Genomic DNA, 18,131 nt, shown 5'->3' with positions numbered 1-18,131 from the left:
ATATAGACAAAGCATCAACAAGGTAAAACAACAGGTGAGATCCAGAGCAGGGTCAGGTAGGGGTGGGGTGAAGGAAGACATCATCAGGAGAAACTTAGGAACCTCGGGAGAAATTCTCTGCGAGACAAGAACTAAACCCAAAGATCCAGCCCGATGCTGGAGCTCTCCTGCCCTTAGCAGTGAAACAACCTGATGCTCAAGAAACCCAAGGAAGCTCCCCTCAAGCTTTTGCAGACAGGGCAGTTGGGAAGCTGTGCTGATCAAAATTCCCAGGTTGGACATGCAAACGTGCAGAAGATCTCAAGAACTGAATTCCTTCCTTGATTTCCCAGGGCATCATGACCAACCATTTCTCCTGCCACCACTGGGTTGGCTGGGTTTGATCATGAGATTTTTCTGAGCAACACCTACTTGCTGTAAGAACCAGAAGTGGTCTCAAGTTGAGCCAAAGGAAGTTCAGATAGTAGGAAAAAAAAATTCTTCATGGAAAAGGTGGCCAGGCATTAGAGCAGGCTGCCCAGGGAAGTGGTGGAGTCACCATCCCTGGATGTGCTCAAAAATGTGTGGATGTGGCACCTGAGGATGTGGTTTAGTGGCGAACACCATGGTGGTGCTGGGGGGAAGGTTGGACTGGGTGATTTTAAAGATCTTTTTCAACCTTCAGGATTCTGTGATTGTGATTACAAAACTGGAGTACGCTGAATTCTTTAATAATCACAAAGCAAAAGGCATGTCAGCAATTTATTCACAGAAAGTTAATAAAGACCTGGATTCGGTGTAATGGACTGGCAGGATTCTCTCTCACAAAAAACCAAAAAGGCAGCAAGTTTCCAAATTTAAATTATATTTTGGATAGTGGAATGAAAGCTAAGGATTTGTTCCTGTGCCAGTTAAACCAGTGCATCCATGGAGGTTAGAAATGTACAGCTGGAGAGAGTTATGTGAAAACCGTACTTTTAAAAGGAGAAAGAAAACTTTACAAAAATATGGCAAGTTCTCCAGACCCACCACCACTTAGCTTTGACAGTTCAGTGCCTTTCTGCACAGTGTTTAAAAAACCCCTCAAACTGAGGAGTGCATAGGATTCAAGGGGTTGAGAAAACATCTTATTTCTTTATTTTGTATCTGTTTAACTTTGGGGCACATTCATGGCCAATATGAACCCTTTGACTTCACTGCAAGTATGTGAGGAAGAACCTTTTCTACAGACTTGTCCTGAAAATCAGCTTAATTTATGTTCACAGAAGTGGCAGCTTTGACTAGAAGGTTAAATGAAAATGTTACTCTTTTAACCTACTGTACCCTGACCTTTGGTCAGACTCTCAACAGAACAGGATTGTTCACTCAGTGAGTATCAATGGGATATTAATCAGCATTCACGTCCAAAGAATGACAGACCACAATTTTTAAAGAATTATTTTTATCAAAGCATGGCAGTGCCCTGCTGAGCTAAGAGATACAGAAACTGTCAGGGAAGGGTGATGTTTAAAAGCCTCTGTGGAATAGATAAAAATCTTTCACAAAATGTATTTCCAAGGACAGCGTTCTGTAATGTGGAATTTTGCAAACACAATGGATTTAGGGACAGAAAATACGATCCTTGCAAAGCATAAAAGCCCTGGGTCACCTCTTACACCTGAGGCAAAGGAGGCCAATTTAAGTGATGGTGATTAACACATTTATGTGGCTGCAGGTGATCCAAGCCCATAGAATTGGATGCAGCGCAAGTGTCAGGCATCAGGGATCATTCCCACATCTTTCCAGCAGAATAAGCGATGGCAGGAATCAGCTCCCCTCTCTTAAATTGCCCTGCGCTTACTGAATTTACTCACTAGAAAATTCTGAGCAAATATCTTGTTCCAAGGCAAACAGCAGTAAATCCACTGATGTTTTAATGAAGATTACACTTTCTAATCCTCACGGTAACGACAAACCAGTCTCCATTCGATAGGCAATATTCCTTGTCAGTTTTAATCACCAAAACTGTATTCTATTTGCTACAGATTGATGCATTTGCCTTCCCAGATCTTCAGCCTGGAGAATCCAAGTGAAAGCAGCACAAGTCCTGTTCTGCTGAGGGTTTTCTGCCTGGGCCAGTTTTGCCACACGAGCTCTGAGTAAAGCCTTACTCTTGGATTAGTCCCAGATCCAATGAGATCACTAAATCAGAGCACAGCTGGCGCAATCCTGTCCACGTTTTTACCTCAGAAATTCTGAATTCCAGTGATTGTGGACATCATAAACTCAGTTTTAACCTGTACAAGATGTAAGGGTGGCCTTCCTGCATTTATTCAGAGGAATATTCAGCCAAATTCAGCTACCACACTACTAAAATAATGCAAGGTAATAATGATGGGAGATGTTGGACAACACTGGCCAGCCCTCCTTTCCTTTCTCAGCCACTAAACATCTTCATTTACAGTTGTCACACATGCAAAACTCTCCTCAGCTTTATCTACACACGTCCTCTTACCAATGCAAAGTAAATACATTAAAATATTTAATTTTCCTACCGTATCTTTATATTTAAATTTTTCCTCCCTTGCTCTTTTTTCTGGTTCTAGGCAGATCTCAAACCGAGTATCTTCATTACAAAAATGCTACAAAATCAGCCTTGCATGTATATGGGTTTTATTTGTGTGTTAACTACTGAGCTAATTAAGGTGAAATTTTGAAAATGACTGCTTTAGACCACGAGGAAATAGTCAGAATTGACAAAGCACATCCTATTTTACCCTGTGAGACCAATCAGCATTGCACCCATGAAATGCACTGACGGTGCATGACTGCAGCCACAGCTTCTCCTTCGTACCCTTCTCAGCAGAATTGTTGGTTCAGAGAAGAGCTGCAGGAGGACCTCAGGCAGTGCCACAGCATCCCCAGCACTGCTGGATCCCAGCCCAGAGCCAGCCACAGAGGGTGAGATGAACAGAGAGCAAACTGAGAGACCTGAAGGAGAGTTCAGTGAACTCCTGGGGAAGCTCCAAAATGTGTGACTAAAAACTTCAGCAGAGAGAGGGCAGAGGGGAAAAGCACGGGGTCAGACTTGGCTACTGTTTAAATGATAACACTTGGATTTCCTTCATTCCTGTTTCACTTCATTCTTTAAACCAAAGTCGTGTTTTAGGCGAATGCCCTGAACGACCTTTGTGGATTTGTAGAGATTGATATCACCAAGTTGTCACTGGACTGAGAAATGACTGGCTTGCTTTGTCATGCCAAAGACATCAAACTTAGCCCAGACTCTGCTGTTTTTACAGAATTTTCCCTCTCCAGTTTGGTGCTGAGTTCAGAAAGGGAGCCCTGATGTTGGTGGCAACTTCCAAGAGAGACAGTGCCAATGTAAGGGCAACCAGGGTGGAAAGTCCTCAGGTTTCCTAATGTTTCCTCATTTGTGAGAGATGGTTACTGCAGGAAAATCTCCCTCCTTTCACAGTAAAAGGAATGAAAGAATTGTGCATGTGGTCTTGGGTCCTTAAAAATAACAATAAAAATAAAAATACTGACTTAGAAGTGGAAGCTTTTCTTCTTTCTCTTCCTGGAGACTTTGGAAGCTTGCTGAGATCAGAGCACTCCTTAATTGCTGCATCCAGGATTTCACCACACAAACTCCAGCCATCAAAAGGAGCTGGTATGAGATGAGGCAACTTCTAAAAATAATCCCTGCCTCCCACAACTGAAGCCAAATATACCTCCTATTCTTGTTGGAGCAAAATCAGCTTGTGACAGCAAATGCAGCATGCTAGAGAAAGCCCACAGAAAGATTTTAAAACTGCATTTGATGTTTTGTTATAGCTGGCTCAAGATGCATATTAATGCTTCTCCCCAGGAGGGAAAGGCTCTTATGGGACCAATATAGGTCAGGCAGAATGTGCAGCAGAAGTGACATAATCTTTTTATTGTAATCATCCAATTTTCTATCTATTGGATTATTTAAGAGCAAGAGCTTCTATTCAGAGTAGTGTTAGAGGGAAGAGAGAGCACAGTCTGAGGAGGATGGAGAATAAGGATTCCCCACCAGTGGCTAAACCTCAGAAATGTGAACGAGGAGCTGCATCAGTGGGGTTTGTGTGGCCAAAGGAATGAGGGCGAGTTTGTGCACTACGTGTAAGCCCTGGGAGTGCTGAACAGAGCCCTCATGCCACAGGGACACGTGAGGGAATGGGAGATTCCTGGATTTATTTTGTCCATTACTCCGTGCCCACTGGTGCCTCTTGCACTGGAGGCAGATCAGGAAACAAAGGTAAATTACTTAATTACAATCTCGTTAATGAGCAGTGTCCACACACTTGCATCAGATGAGACAATCACTGAGTTACTCCTGTGGCTTGGAAAAGGAGCAGAAACTGAATTAAACAGATCCCACTCACTGAGAGAAGCAGGCGAGTCTCAGGTGAGAGGAAGATTTGCTAATTTTCCCCAGCAAACGCTGGGATTTCGGTAGGGGAGCAGAACCTGTGAGTTTTCCTCTTGGCCAGGGTGCTGTGGTCCCTCAGAGCTCGGCTCTGGGTGCCCACCCAGCACGGGTAAGAGGGGCAGTGTCAACACACACCAGGATTCTCAGCTAAAGAACATTTTCCAGCAAGTTTCTATTCCATGAGCACACCACAGAGCTCTGCAAGATCTCCTTTAGCCCCCACTGCCCCTTGGTTTTTACCAAAAGCCTTTCTGATTTGGTGATGGAGGTGGAAGAGCCCAGCTGAGATGGGAACGCTGAAATGCAAAGGGAAAACGAACCCCAAACCAATTAGTGTTAGTGAAGAGTCACTAAAGCAGCAGCCTCAGGATGGCTGGAAGAGGGAGCTGAGAAAAAAAAATGAGAATGATTGAAACAGAGAATTGTGCTGCCTATTATTTTTACTGTTTTATAAATTAATCCAAATCCTACGTAGTTAACTTGGATTTTCCTACAGTTTCTCTGTCTCTCTGGTGCAGGTAAATTTTATTGCACTGATTTAGTCCCTTGATTACCACATAATTTTTCTGTTTGTTTGTTTTTGCCTGAAAATGAGGAGAAAATAAGATATAACATTTCTTCTTTGCTACTCATCAGATTTTTGCATGCCGTCAACTAAAACCGCATCTATTATAAATACACAATACCCGTCATTTAATTTAGGTCAAAGTTTTTAAAATGCTCTGTTAGATTTTTCCACATCAGAATAATTCAATCACTATCATGTTTCCTTGATGCAACTATTTTGGGACTCAGCTTGTTCCTTGATAGGGATTTAATTAAGTCATTTACGTGTAATTTCCAAATAAGCAGCTGTTACAAAAGGCAGCAAAGAAATGAAAAGGCAAAAAGGATCTTGAAGGCGGCCGATCTTTAACAAAAATATTTCTGATATAAAAATGAATCCGAGGAATACATATTCAGTGATAAGTATTCCAGCCCATGTCTGGTAAACTCTCAGATAATGGCAGCACGGTGGGGTCACGGGGGTTCTATTAGCTCAATTAATGAGGAGTAAGATAAGGCTAACACCCAGCTCTTCAAACGGCTCAAAAATAGAGCTGATAGTAATGGAGTTATTAACCTTTGCCAGCCATTGAATTTTGCTGCTGATTCAAACTCCATTTCCTAGTTCAGGCCTCCATTAATAGGCTGTTTATTATCCCTAATCCACATTGGGATCAGCTGCAGAAATATGAAGCCCCGTGTAAAGACCAAATAGTTAAAAAGGAAAAAAAAAAAAAAAAAAATTCTTTTTTTCTCCCATTCTGATTTCTCCCTTCTCAACATATTCACACGTTCTTCCTTAGAAATTAGGAACTTCATTATCCTAAACTGTTTGAATACATGTTCTCAGCAGCGTGGTGAAAAAGAAGCTTGAAATATATTATGTAAAAAGATGACATAATTGGGAACACAGCCACATCATTTTGAAGACCAAATAAAACCCTGCTGGAAAGCTTGCACTGGAGAAGCTGTTGCTGTTTATTTTCTCTGCTGGGAAAGAAACAACTTTAATTTTGGAAAAATGGGTATTAGGAATATGTTATCAATGTACTGTTTGGTCAATCTTTTGGCTCAGCCCTCCCCTGCCCAGCTTTGTCTGTTCTTTATTATTTGCAATGTAATTAATCAACAGGGAAAAGTAAAATAACTGACCCTGGATTCAGATCAGAAGGACAAAAGCCAGGAAATAACGGAGCAGGGGAAGTGGCACTGCCAGGACAGGCAGCAGAGCCTTTGATGGAGGCCTTGAGGAGAGCTCCAACACAAACCTGGCTCCAACTTCAATACTGAAACCTTGAGTTAAAGGGTTTCATTACACTCTCTGCTGAGTCTGAACTCACTCAACTGAGATTTTTGACACTTTGTAAATTTTTGGTGTATTTTCAGCGACAATGTTTAGCTACCACAGTCTACACACAGAAGATGAACTTCCAAAATCTATCCCAGCAACATCTGATAGAATAGCGGCAATTATGAGTTATGGAGTTAAGATCGAAATGAAAATGTTTATTTTATCCACCTCCAGCACACAGTGCTGCCCTCAAATGCAGTTCTGGGTGTCCCACCTAAGCCAGAAAATAAAGCTGGAATATCCAGTGAGGGGAGAGGATGGGATGATCAAAAGAGTGAAATGATTTCTAGGGGAAAAAAAAAAGGATGAGCAGATCAAGGTTCTTTGTCTGGGAAGGAGGTGACTGAAAAGCAAAAATATGGGGCTTAGAAAATCAGGAGTATTGGGAGACAGGACCAGGGAATGTCTGTAACTGTTCCTCAAGAGAAGACATGCACCTGGAAAAAAGGTGAAACTCCTTTCCACATGATTTAGTGGCCCAAAGAACAGCGTTGAAAAAGAGACGACAAAGTCAAGGAAAAGGGGTGATTAGAAGTTTTCCAAAGGATCCCCTGGCTCAGGGAATCTTTAAATTTCTGATTGTCTTAAGCTGGCATGGGCCCAGCAGAGGAATGGGCAGGAACCAGCTGAAGGTGGCAACCAGGGCTTCATGACACGACACTGCTGCTGCTGAATCTTACTTTAACTCTAAGTTTGGGAAAAGAGCAAAAAGGATAAAAACCACTTTGGTGGATATCACACCGAGTTTTCAGCAGAACCATCCATGGCTACACCATACACTTCTTCTTGTTGCTTAAGCACTAATAATAATAATAATAATAAAAAGCTAAACCACACATTTACACTGATTTGGGTGAGGAACCGAAGTCAGTCCTTTGTGTCAGCAGCCACCCCGGGATTGTGGATTCACACTAATGGCATTAACTGGTTAATCTTTTTAACAGACTGACAGATTCAGCTCCTCATTTGCCCTAAAGGCTGCCCCGCTTCAATGCCAGGAGGATCCTGTCCACTTAGGCAGGAGCTGCTTCACGGGGGAACGCGGGGAGCAGCTCACATCTCCTCTCTCTTGGGGAGACAGGGTTTGCAGGTTTTCCTGTGCCAGCCCACCAGCAAACCCTGACTCTACTGCAAAGTCCAATTTCAAGAAACCCCCAGCCTTTTCAGTGAAAATTGAATTATTTTCCTTTTTTTGTTCCAGAGCAGTTCTTTGGATGCGGTAGCTGATGCTGTATGAGGGTTTTTTTTATTATTGCATTTTAACAAACTTTATAGCCCATTTTGTTTGTTTCCAAATAACTTTATTTTCCTTCTTTTCTACCATCAATTACTAGGTTTGTTTTTCTTTCTATAAGATGGAGGAGTCAGGAGACTGATCCTGCTCAATGCTGTATAATTTAGTATTATGTGTGGTAGCTTTATGAGGTGGGAGTCAGATAAAACATAGTATTTGAACACTAACCATTTATTAACTCTAAGGAATAGATTTGTGACTTGACAAGCAGACAATAACTCTGTGTTCTGATCAGCCAAAGAGGTCTAGTCTGAGTTCAAAAACCAGAGTAACATTCTCTTTCACAAATAATTTTGTTTACTGATGTGACTAGATTTTAATAATAAACTTGATATATATGTAAATTTATTTTAATCTAATTTCATCAACAGAGCCCTCCTAAAAATGAGACTTTGTAGATTGTTCTGTGTCTGATTTATAGATTTCTGCATCCTATTCCCAGATTGATTTCAAGGCTATAATTCTATCAGGTTTTTCTCCTGATGTCAGAAACACCACCTCTGCAGATAGTGTTTTATAACTAGCATCACAACTGAAACTGAATTACTGCCCTGCTATCCTAGGCTGCAATGTGTCCTTTTGTTTATAATCAGCCTCTCTCCCTTACATCCCTTCCACTTCAGCTTCATGGAAAATATCAGCTCCGAGATCAATCAGGGAGCTCGACGTCTATTTCTGTCCCTCACTTCAAGCCCTGTATAAAACAGGGACCAAAGTCTAAACTCAGACGTGAACGTGCAGAGCTCTTTAAAGCCAAGGGAGGCTGAGCAAACGGATCAGTGCTGAATTTCCACACATCCAACTCTATAATGAGTTGCTCTTCCTCCCTTGATGAGGTCTCAATCCTGCGCAGGAGCACGCGGGGCACACTCGAGTATTCACACTGATCTCGGGGAACTCAGACCTGCTTAGGGATTCAGCACCTTCCTTCTAAATGCACAAGAAGAATAATAATCTGTGGGAAATTATGTTTAACTGAGTCCAGCACAAGTTTTGAGGTACTTTCTCCATTGTTTTTTTTTTCTTTTCTTGCAATGGATTCCTGTTTAAGATGCACATCATCATACTTTGGATAAATAAAGTTACAGCTGTTTTCACACACTTCCCTTTTCAAACCTTGACGGATGACTGGCAGCTCCCTCCCTCTGCACTCCCCTCTATTCTCTCTCCAGCTCAGCCTTTCCCATCCTTCTCCTGTCCCTGTACAGGAGGGAATCCAGGGCAATCACACAGGACACAACAGGAAGAGTAACTTTGCCAAATGAAACGCTGATGTGGGTAATGCACATCTCCTACCACTACTTTCAGATAAGAACTTCTCGCTTGGAAGCAGAAAGAACACAAATTTCCAATGTTTGCCTTTGGAATGGCCACTGTGCCAGGCAGTGGGATGGACAGAACCAGGATGGGATGGGAACCAGGACTTGGGATGGGAATGGAAAAGCCTCTCAGCTTTGCTGAGTGCACCAGCACTTTAAATCCTCACCACCTTTGGACCGGCTGTGGAAAGTAACTCTATTTTATTTGCTTGGCACTCGTAACAGTTCTCTTTGGATGCTGATGTCTCTCATATTACATTTCTGAACAATTCATTACAGCTCAAATAAAATGTAATTCTCACGTTGTTTTTAATTATTTCACGAAACCCAAAAGTCTCATAACGAGCTCCTTGCAATACCAATATATTTCCATGGTGTTATGTCAATGCTGAAGAAGATGTAGATCCCCCCCCTCCTGCTGCAAATAAAATACATCTTCTCATATAATCCAAACTTTAATCCATTTCTTACAGTTTGGCTTTAGAGGCAACTCAAACAAATAACCAGAACAACACACCTCTTTCCTCTCCCACAGTCTGGCCATCTGGAGCATTTGTCAGGCCAGGGCTCTATTTCCTCCTCTCCAGGAGCAGGACCCCTTTCCTCACTAAGGAAGCAAAAGCCGAGATGCAGCAGCATAAACGATGTCAACAAAGATCTGCGTCTTTCCACAAAGAGATTTGTCATCTCTACAGCCCTGTGGTGGCTGCGTTCCTCCCTTACCTGTTGGGATTAATCTGTGCTTTCTGCAGCTGCTCTCCCTGCCCCACGTCCCTGGGGAAGCCGGAGAGCACCCAGCCGTTGGTCAGGCAGTCGAGGGCGCTCAGGCGTTCTGTCAGCAGCCTCAGGACAAGGTTGTCTGGCACTGCAAAGGAGGAAAAAGGTGACATTCATTCTGTCTGCAGCGGAGGGAGATGCTCACAAGTCCTTCTGGAACCAAACCGAGCAGCTGTTCCCATTTATGACTGACTGGCACGGGGCGTCTGCAGATTTACTGTCACGGAACCCCCAAACTCACAAGGAACTGTAGGGTCAAAGCAGAGGATTTGGTAAAACCTTGCGCACACATAATTTTGCAATGTACTTTTTCCTCTCAGCCACGCTGGGCTGGTGTCACAATTGTGACGTGTGTGACACAATCTTACCAAAATGCAAAAACAATGACCTGAGTTATGGTAAAGAAACCCTAAGAAAGGAAAGGAATTTCTGAGCATTCTGGATTGAGCTCAGCAGGTGATAATGGTTCTGCCACAACAGGCTACGTTGTGTGCTACTTGCCCCAATTTACTCAAAGGCCTGAAGATTTTATAACTGAAAGTACTTTTTAAAATAATTTCAACAACCTTAATTACTGCATTGATGAACCCCTAATTTGAGAGCTCAAAGCTCTTTTCCCTTTGTTATTATTTTTCTTTAGGGCAAGAGACAACATCAGCAAGATACTGACTAGGATTACAATTACTATGGAGCTTTTAAAATTCTGTTTAGTGGGACACAGTGGTAAGGAAGCATCCTGCATTAGAGTTTTAAAGTAAATTACTTCAATTAAGATGCTTAAACTTTGGGGTTTTTTACAATTTTTTTTTTTTTTTGGGGGGGGTTGTTCAGAATTAAATTGTTAAGTTCAAAAATAGTGACTATTTTCCAATGACTGTTGTCACATCTCAGGCTCAGTGTCGAATAACCCCAAAGAAAGGACAGCAAAATCACCTGGAGCTGCTCCCCCAAGCAGCAGCCAAACCAATTCCCAAGCAGCAAGGAGAGCCCCTTCCCTTCATCTGTCTGATACACCTGTGCCTCTACTGAAAACGAGAGAGAAATTGCTACATAAATCCCCTTCGTGGCAGGTTGATGTTTTGATGCTCACCCTGCCATCACATCTGCATACAAAAATACAACAACAAGTGCTTGTAGGAGAGTGTACGTGTCAGATTTCTAGCACTGCACTTCTCTTCAGGACAAGCTGACAGCAATCTGCCTGGATTTTAGCAGAGTGAATTATTAGCAGCGCACAGTTCTACCCCGGGAACAAGCAGGTTTTAAACTGCAATGATGGAATCCATTTGCTCCTGGAATTTAACATTGCACCTCTGTCATGAAATTCATGGCTCCTCCTTTAAATAATCAAATTACTGAGTTTACAGAGCCGCACTCAGGATTCAATGTACCAACAAAAAGAGAGGAAAACCGCAGGGAATTAATTAGGAAACAGATTAGTGTATTAATTGAGAATATCCACTTCACATTATAAAAGAACAAGTTAAAGAGAGTAATATTCTCCATCTGCTGAAAGGAGGAAAAAGGAATGGAATAAACCCACGCACTTGGCAAAGAGCAAAATGACAATGCAAAAACTGAGTATTCTGCTAAAAATGGGATTCACAAAATTAACTGTAACAACTGCATGGCAGCAGGAAGGAATTTTATCAGATGGATGCTTCTTCCCTGTCCAAGACCTGAGCTGCAGCAGGCATGGGAGGGAGAACAGGAGAATTTCAGTGCTCTTTCCAGGGCAGTTGTCTCCCCACCCTCCAGCTTACAAGAATTAACACAAACCCAACTCATCCTAGCAGGAATAAAGAAAAACAAACCAATCCACTTTCTCCTTCCCAAGAATGCATTCCATACACAGACCAGCAGAATTTTCCCACAGTCCCAAATTCCTGGCTGCAGCACTAAACTTTTTTTCACGTGTGTTATTTTAGAACAACTCCTACTGGAATCATTGACATGGATTTACAGAGATGCCAAGTGACACGAATTTATTTTTCAATTTCAGAATGCTCAAAACAGTTTTGCAAGGAATTGGAACAAAGCCTACAAACCCATGAGTGAAACTGCAGCAGGATTCTGCCAGAGTTGTCATCCCTGCAGAGGAACAGAGGATCAGGGCAGAGGCTGGGAGGCCCAGGAATGGCACAGGAAGATGGAAACCCTGTGCTGTTGAGCTGCCAGCACATCCTGGGAGATCCCCCAGTCCCAGATTGCTTCCATCCTTCATATGGGAAGGAGAAACACTGCAGCCTACGAGGAAATTAAAAAGCAATTCTGGTGGGAACGTGGGGCATCTCCTGGGTCTGAGCACTTCCCACAGGACTTCTGTGAGCCCTGATGATCAAAATCCTCCACTGTGGTCACTATTTTGGAACAAAACTGAAGCAATCACACGAGGGGGGGGGGGCGGGAATTGAGATGCAGAGACAATTAATTCATAGCTTATCTAACGACACGCCAGGTTTGGGGGGTTCTGAGGGATGCTGGGGTCACCTGACACCTCCCTCCCTTCAGCCAGGAGTGACTGCAAGACATCAGCAGCACCCATGTACACACACACATCACTGAATTATAGAGATGCTTACATATTTTCCGTGCCTCCCTCTAAAGCTTGATGGTGAGAAATAAAACATAAACAAGTCAGACAGCGAGCTCTGCTCTCCTCTTGATTAGCAAACATACCTATCACTTCAACACAATGGGGGAACAGAGCTTGTTGGCTGCTTGGTGGCATTACAAAGTACGTCAGCTGCCCTTGAACAGGAACAGTCACACTTAAAACAGCTGCATTAAAACTGTAAAACATCTTCCACAGACCAGAGGGAAGGGGAAAAAAAAAAAAAAAAAAAAAAAAAGGAAAAAAAAAATCAGTATTATTCTTATTTTGTATTACAGACAGAGTAGGTAATGAAGAACTCTGCAGTACCGAATTCCTTTTCACTCATGTGGAACTGTCTCTGGAATGTAAGGCAAATTAATAACCTGTAATTGGAGGGGCACACCGCCTGTGAGGAACGAGCCAGAGGTCTCCTGGCCTTAAGCACATGACCCAATGGGCATATAGCAGAGTAAAATATAGAGCTTTCCTGATGAGACAGTCAATCCACATGTTTTAAGGAGATTATGAAGCACAAGAGCTTTGAATAATCAATTCCTTTTCAACATTAGCTTGTGTGAGTTTCCAACTCTGAAAGTTGGGGGAATGAGACTCGAGAGAGATTTTACTTTATCATTAGAGAAGTCCAAAGGTAAGTTTCTTGTAAAAATTACAATGTGCTGCTGCAAGGAGATATCCAGACTAGGTAAGATGGGAGCACATCTCTATTAGGGAGAGAAATTAAGGCACAGGAGTAAAATCCACCCCTCAGAAGTAAAGCTGCAGAGTCACTGAGCTGCTCTGATTTTTACTATTTTTTCTCTCTTATAGTTTTGTTAATAAACCTGTCTTTATACCTTTTAACTTTGAGCCTACTTAGCTTTTCTCCCAGTCCTGCCTCACAGCAGAAAAGCAGTAAATAATTCTAGCAAACACTCAAACCACCCCACTAATTATGAGATGCAGAAATTAGCAAATGTAAAGCCACTACAACCAGGATCACAGCGAACTCCAGGCATCGAATAACAGCAGAATGAAGTCACAACCAGCTCCAGATGGAAATATTTGTCTGTGCCTACACCCACCCCACAGCCCTTGTCTCCTTTATCTCCCAGCTTGTTTCACCACGTTAAGGATCAAGACTACGCCCTCGAATTGGCAGCTGTGGATCTAAGAAGTGATTTAATCATTTCAGGGGTTTGATCAGGCAGGGGACAAGGCTTAAAGTGCTGCAACTGCTGCGTGGACACCCAGAGATTTTCCACCTCCAGGGCTGTAAATCAGCACCTTCCAGCAGAATATTTAAAAAATAAATTTACTTCTCAGAGCTTCAAAGGTTCTCCCAGGTATCAGGTACTTCTCATGAGAAGTACGTCCTCGTGAAGCTCACAGGAGTGTGGCCCATTAGCTCTCCCCCAATCCATGGATCTGCAGGACTAATAGAAACCAGGATCAGGCAATCAGTTACAAAATCAGGCAATCAGTTACAAAATCATACCATCTGCTGCAGACAAAAGTAACAGAGCATTAAAGGCACAGTCTGAAAGGGAAAAACACCACCTGAGAGATTGCGGGGCACTGTTCTCCAATAACCTCAATGCTGTCAGCGCTCCAAGCTACACAATTAACATATTTAAATTAATACCTCCTCCACATATTTCCCTTTAAAACAGACTTTTGACGGGTATCCACTCACTTCTAACCTATAAAACCTCGATTCTAAGTACAGCATAAATGCATTTACAGACACAAATTCTGTCAGCTTTGTGCTCTAAAAGGTCCTTTTGACAATACTGTCCATCTGTGCTTTATCCTGCTTTTAGAGATTTTTTTTTTAGCAAGGTCTGAAGACTTTCACAGCTAATTCAGATGCCTGAGGCTTGATCCCAGTAGTTGACAGATAACATCTTGTCCTGAGTACAAGCTACTGCCAAAGGCTACTTTCCCGAATTGTCCAGGAAATCCCGAATTAAGCAAAGCACGAGATTTCCTTATTTTACTGCTCTAGAAACTCTGGGTGATTCACGATGTGCAACCGGCTTTTTCTACTCTGTTTCCTCGCCCACACGAAGCTCCACAGGGATAGTATCGATCGAGATTGTATCAATTGGTTTTTAATGTCTTCGAGAATGATTTAGCAGCGATTTATCATGTCGTGGGCTGATGGATAATTTCGGCTAATCCCCCGAGCCGGCGGTGGGTGAGGACGGGCGGGTTTGCGTGCAGCAGCCTCGGGTACAGTAAATAAACGCAGCCGAGAGCGCTGCAGCGGCACCGCGAGGAAAACACCGGGCTTTGCCTGGCCTGGCTCGGGAGAACGGGATCGGCTCCTCCGGGGGTGCTCCGGGGGCCTCCGTCCCTGCACACCCGCAGGGTCCCGAGGGGTCCTGCGGTTATCCCGGGGGGCTCCAGCCCTGCGGTCCCGGAGGGTCCCGGTGTTGTCCCCGGGTTCTCCGGCTCCGCGCACCTCAGGGGTGCCGGAGAATCCCGGGGGTCTCCAGCCCCGAACACTGGGAGGGTCCCGAGGTTTTCCCGCAGGATTCCGGGATTCTTCCGGAGCTCTCCCGGGGGTCTCAGCTCCGCGGTGCCTCAGGATCCCGGAGCTCTCCGGGGTTCTCCCGGGGCTCCCAGCCCCACCATCCCGCAGTATGCCGGGGCTCTCAGCCCCACCATCCCGCAGTATCCCGGGATTCCCAGCCCCACCATCCCGCAGTATCCCGGGATTCCCAGCCCCACCATCCCGCAGTATCCCGGGATTCCCAGCCCCACCATCCCGCAGTATCCCGGGCTCTCTCGGCCCCTCGGCCCGGCCGCCGTTGGCCGTTCTCTGTCGCCACCCCGCGGTCACGGCGGGCAGCGCAGCCGGTCCCCGCCCCGCGGGCAGCAGCGGCCGCGGCGCCGCCGAAACGCCGGGAATCGGGAATCGGGGAAAACGCTCCCGCTCCGAACGCTGCTGAGACCTCCTGGAACCCCGACAGCGCCCGGCTGGCACGGAAACACTGACAGCGGCTCCGGCTCTGTCGGGTTTGCAGAAGGGACAGCGAACACAACGCGGGCGCGGATCCATCCAAGGGACCATTCCTACAGAAATCCCGTCTTCGCGCGCTCGTTTTGCGCTGCTGAGAAGGGTTTCTGTAAGAATCGGAGGAATTATTTTAATACAGTAAAAACAAATAACGCGATAAGATATTTAATTTCCACCTTTAAAATATTTCTGCTTGTTAGTATATATCAGAACCAGTCTTTCCTTGTTTTCATTTATTTTTTTTTCTGGGTTATGGTAATTTAAAATAGGAATTAGCTGTATTAAAGTGGAAATGTTACTATTTCTAAAGCAGGTACCATCCCAAATTATCGATCATATATAACAACAAATCCTATGATACAGGATAAATGAAGACCTTCAGAAATGCTTCCTCACAGGTAGCAAGCCAGAGATTCAGGAATCTACATCTGATCACATTCAGTGATGAGATTCCAGCCCCATACAGCACTTTGCCTGTTAGCAGCAAAGGAAATTCAGTCCAAACTGAGCATCCAGCATGCAAACAAAAAGCTTTTTTCCCCACTAAAGATGGCTTCGGTGCTGTTTTCCATGGATTTGCCTAATGGCCCTGGCTCCCAGGGAGTCCCAGGATGATGCAGGGCTGGCTCCAAGGTCGGGATCCACACACCTGGGTTCCCATCCAGGCTCCCTGATGGCAGCAGGACCCGAGGTTTTCTGCCTCAGTTTACCTGCCTGCTCTGAACTATCTCACAGGGACGTGTCTGCTCTGAGAGTTTCTAAAACCAGTAACAAAATGTATATTTCTATTTATTTTTGCTCCTTTGGTTTCCACAGAGACATTACAGTTGGAGAGAGAGAACAATCACACTTCAAACCCACTGGACTCCTCATTCCCATCATCAACCAAGTTCCTATTTCCTCCTTATTTCTAAAAGTTCAGCTCTGCTGAAGAACACAGTGCAGAATTTGACCTACAAACCCTTCTTGACAGTGATAATATTTTAAAAGAAAAGGAATAAATTGGTCTGATAAAGACGGTGAAAAACATCTTGGCTTTTTACACCAAATGCTGGTTCCTGTGGGATGAGAAGGGAGGGTGCTCCTGAAGGGGTTCCTCAACCCTAGCAGGGATGCCTGGTGCCAGCACATGCTCCAGACCCCCAAAAGTGGGATGGATCCTGCCTCTCCCCTTCTCCTGACACCTCCCAGCCACATTAAAAGGACCTTTAAAACCAGAAAAAGATACACAAAAGCTGTCCAATGTTTCCCTGTTTCATGCAGCAGCCTGGTTCTCTTTGTATTTCACCCCGTGAAACAGAGCCAAACCCAGAATTTTATGTTAGACTCCAAAAAAAGGGGATGCTGACAACATGCAATGTGCTTTTCCCTCTGGTTTTTGTACAAAACCTCCTATGATATCTCCATCCCAAACTCAAAACCACACCAAATTCAAGTGAGCAGCCCTTTTGTGAGGAGACAGTGCTGCAAGGAAAGGAAAGGAACACTCCCTTCCCTAAATTTTAATGACTGTCAGCAATGAAGATCAATACAGATATAAAAGATTAATACTTAATGTTTATATTGTACTTTGCTGTTTAAAAGCCCCTGACATGAGGCCCCAAATGGCCAAGGGCCACATCTTCACTCAAATCCACAAGGGTTTGTGGCACAAATATTGGAAAATTGATCCTCCAGCAACAGCAGTATTGGCGAATATCACTGCAAAACCATTTGATATAGGCAGGACCGTAGCCATGACCTGACTGATTATCACAATTGCTCCAGAAAAGAACTGCACTCCCCTCTTTAATCAAATCACATTTAATTTTGCCTGGTCTGGCTTCCAGGGTTGGCTTTTAGGGTGGATTTTTTTGGTTGCTTTGTTTTTACTCCTCAGTGGGGTGGCCTTTAAAAATATCTTTGTAGACCAAGGCTCACTCCAGCCCTGAGTATCTGCCAGACAGGTACAGCAATCTGGATTGTGGAACAAAGAAAAATACATTCTAGATTTCCAAGTAAAGGAAAAGGGAATTCTGATTTATCATCTTGCAGTGACTCAACACGTGAACAAGTAAAACTCAGGGAATGAAATTACAACCTACTGTCTATATGTCTGCATTTAAAACTTTCTGTTCTGCAGCCTTGCATCTCATATAAAAATATGGCCACCTAAAACAGAGAATTAAAAAGAAAAAAAAATATTATGTTCTCTTGACCACCAATTTCCTCCTAGTAGGAAAAAACCCTGCTACCTATTTTCCATAAAAAAACCTTTGTAGCAGTCCCAGAGGAGAAGTCAAAAGTTTGACTTGAAAAACGAAGCTACTTCAAAAGCATTGTCAAACAGAGGTGAAGGTTTCTTAAAAATGCATAAATTAAAGTGTGGTGTATTCATAAATATCTCTGTAACTTTACACAGTTTATTTGCGAGCGAGGCGCACATTTAGGGGAGCTGCAGAATTGCTGCAAAACTACCTTAAAAAAAGTAGAAAATCGATTTGTTTATTAGCTCCTGTTTGGACTCCGTGTGCGTGCGTGTGCATGTGTGTGAAAAAATGAAAGAAAAATGGAGAGTTTTTTTCAATAATAAAAAGGGAGTTGCACTGCAGGGCCCCTAAAGCTTGTGAAAAATTAAACTCGACGGATTCAAACTGTCCTATTTCCACTTCAAAAGAGAAGAGGCACTGAGCTCTTCCCAACTTATCTTCAAACGCCCAGCACCCTAGAAAGTTTCTTTAAAAAAAATAAAGTCTCTAGTTCCCCCAAGCACTGTACCCGTTACTGTAGCTGCTGTCTCTCCCTCTTCTAATTATACCCATGTGAGTCT

General features: G+C 43.7%; 1 protein-coding gene across 21 annotated transcripts in view; it reads right to left on the bottom strand.

Moving 5' to 3' along the window:
- The window catches only part of AK8 (adenylate kinase 8), a 73,719-nt gene that overhangs the window by 16,609 nt on the left and 38,979 nt on the right, over window positions 1-18,131 (bottom strand). For 20 of the 21 annotated variants that reach the window (XM_040083588.2, XM_040083590.2, XM_058423154.1 and 17 more), the window contains one exon: window positions 9,651-9,792. In XM_040083588.2, the coding sequence (XP_039939522.2) occupies window positions 9,651-9,792 (142 nt within the window). Of the gene's footprint in view, window positions 1-9,235; window positions 9,535-9,650; window positions 9,793-18,131 lie in introns of those variants that run through there. The other variant, XM_058423149.1, reaches the window with a different exon arrangement.

Source organism: Hirundo rustica, chromosome 20 (genome assembly GCF_015227805.2).
Source record: "Hirundo rustica isolate bHirRus1 chromosome 20, bHirRus1.pri.v3, whole genome shotgun sequence".
Taxonomy (NCBI): Eukaryota; Metazoa; Chordata; class Aves; order Passeriformes; family Hirundinidae; genus Hirundo; species Hirundo rustica.
This window is presented reverse-complemented; position numbering and strand designations above follow the sequence as displayed.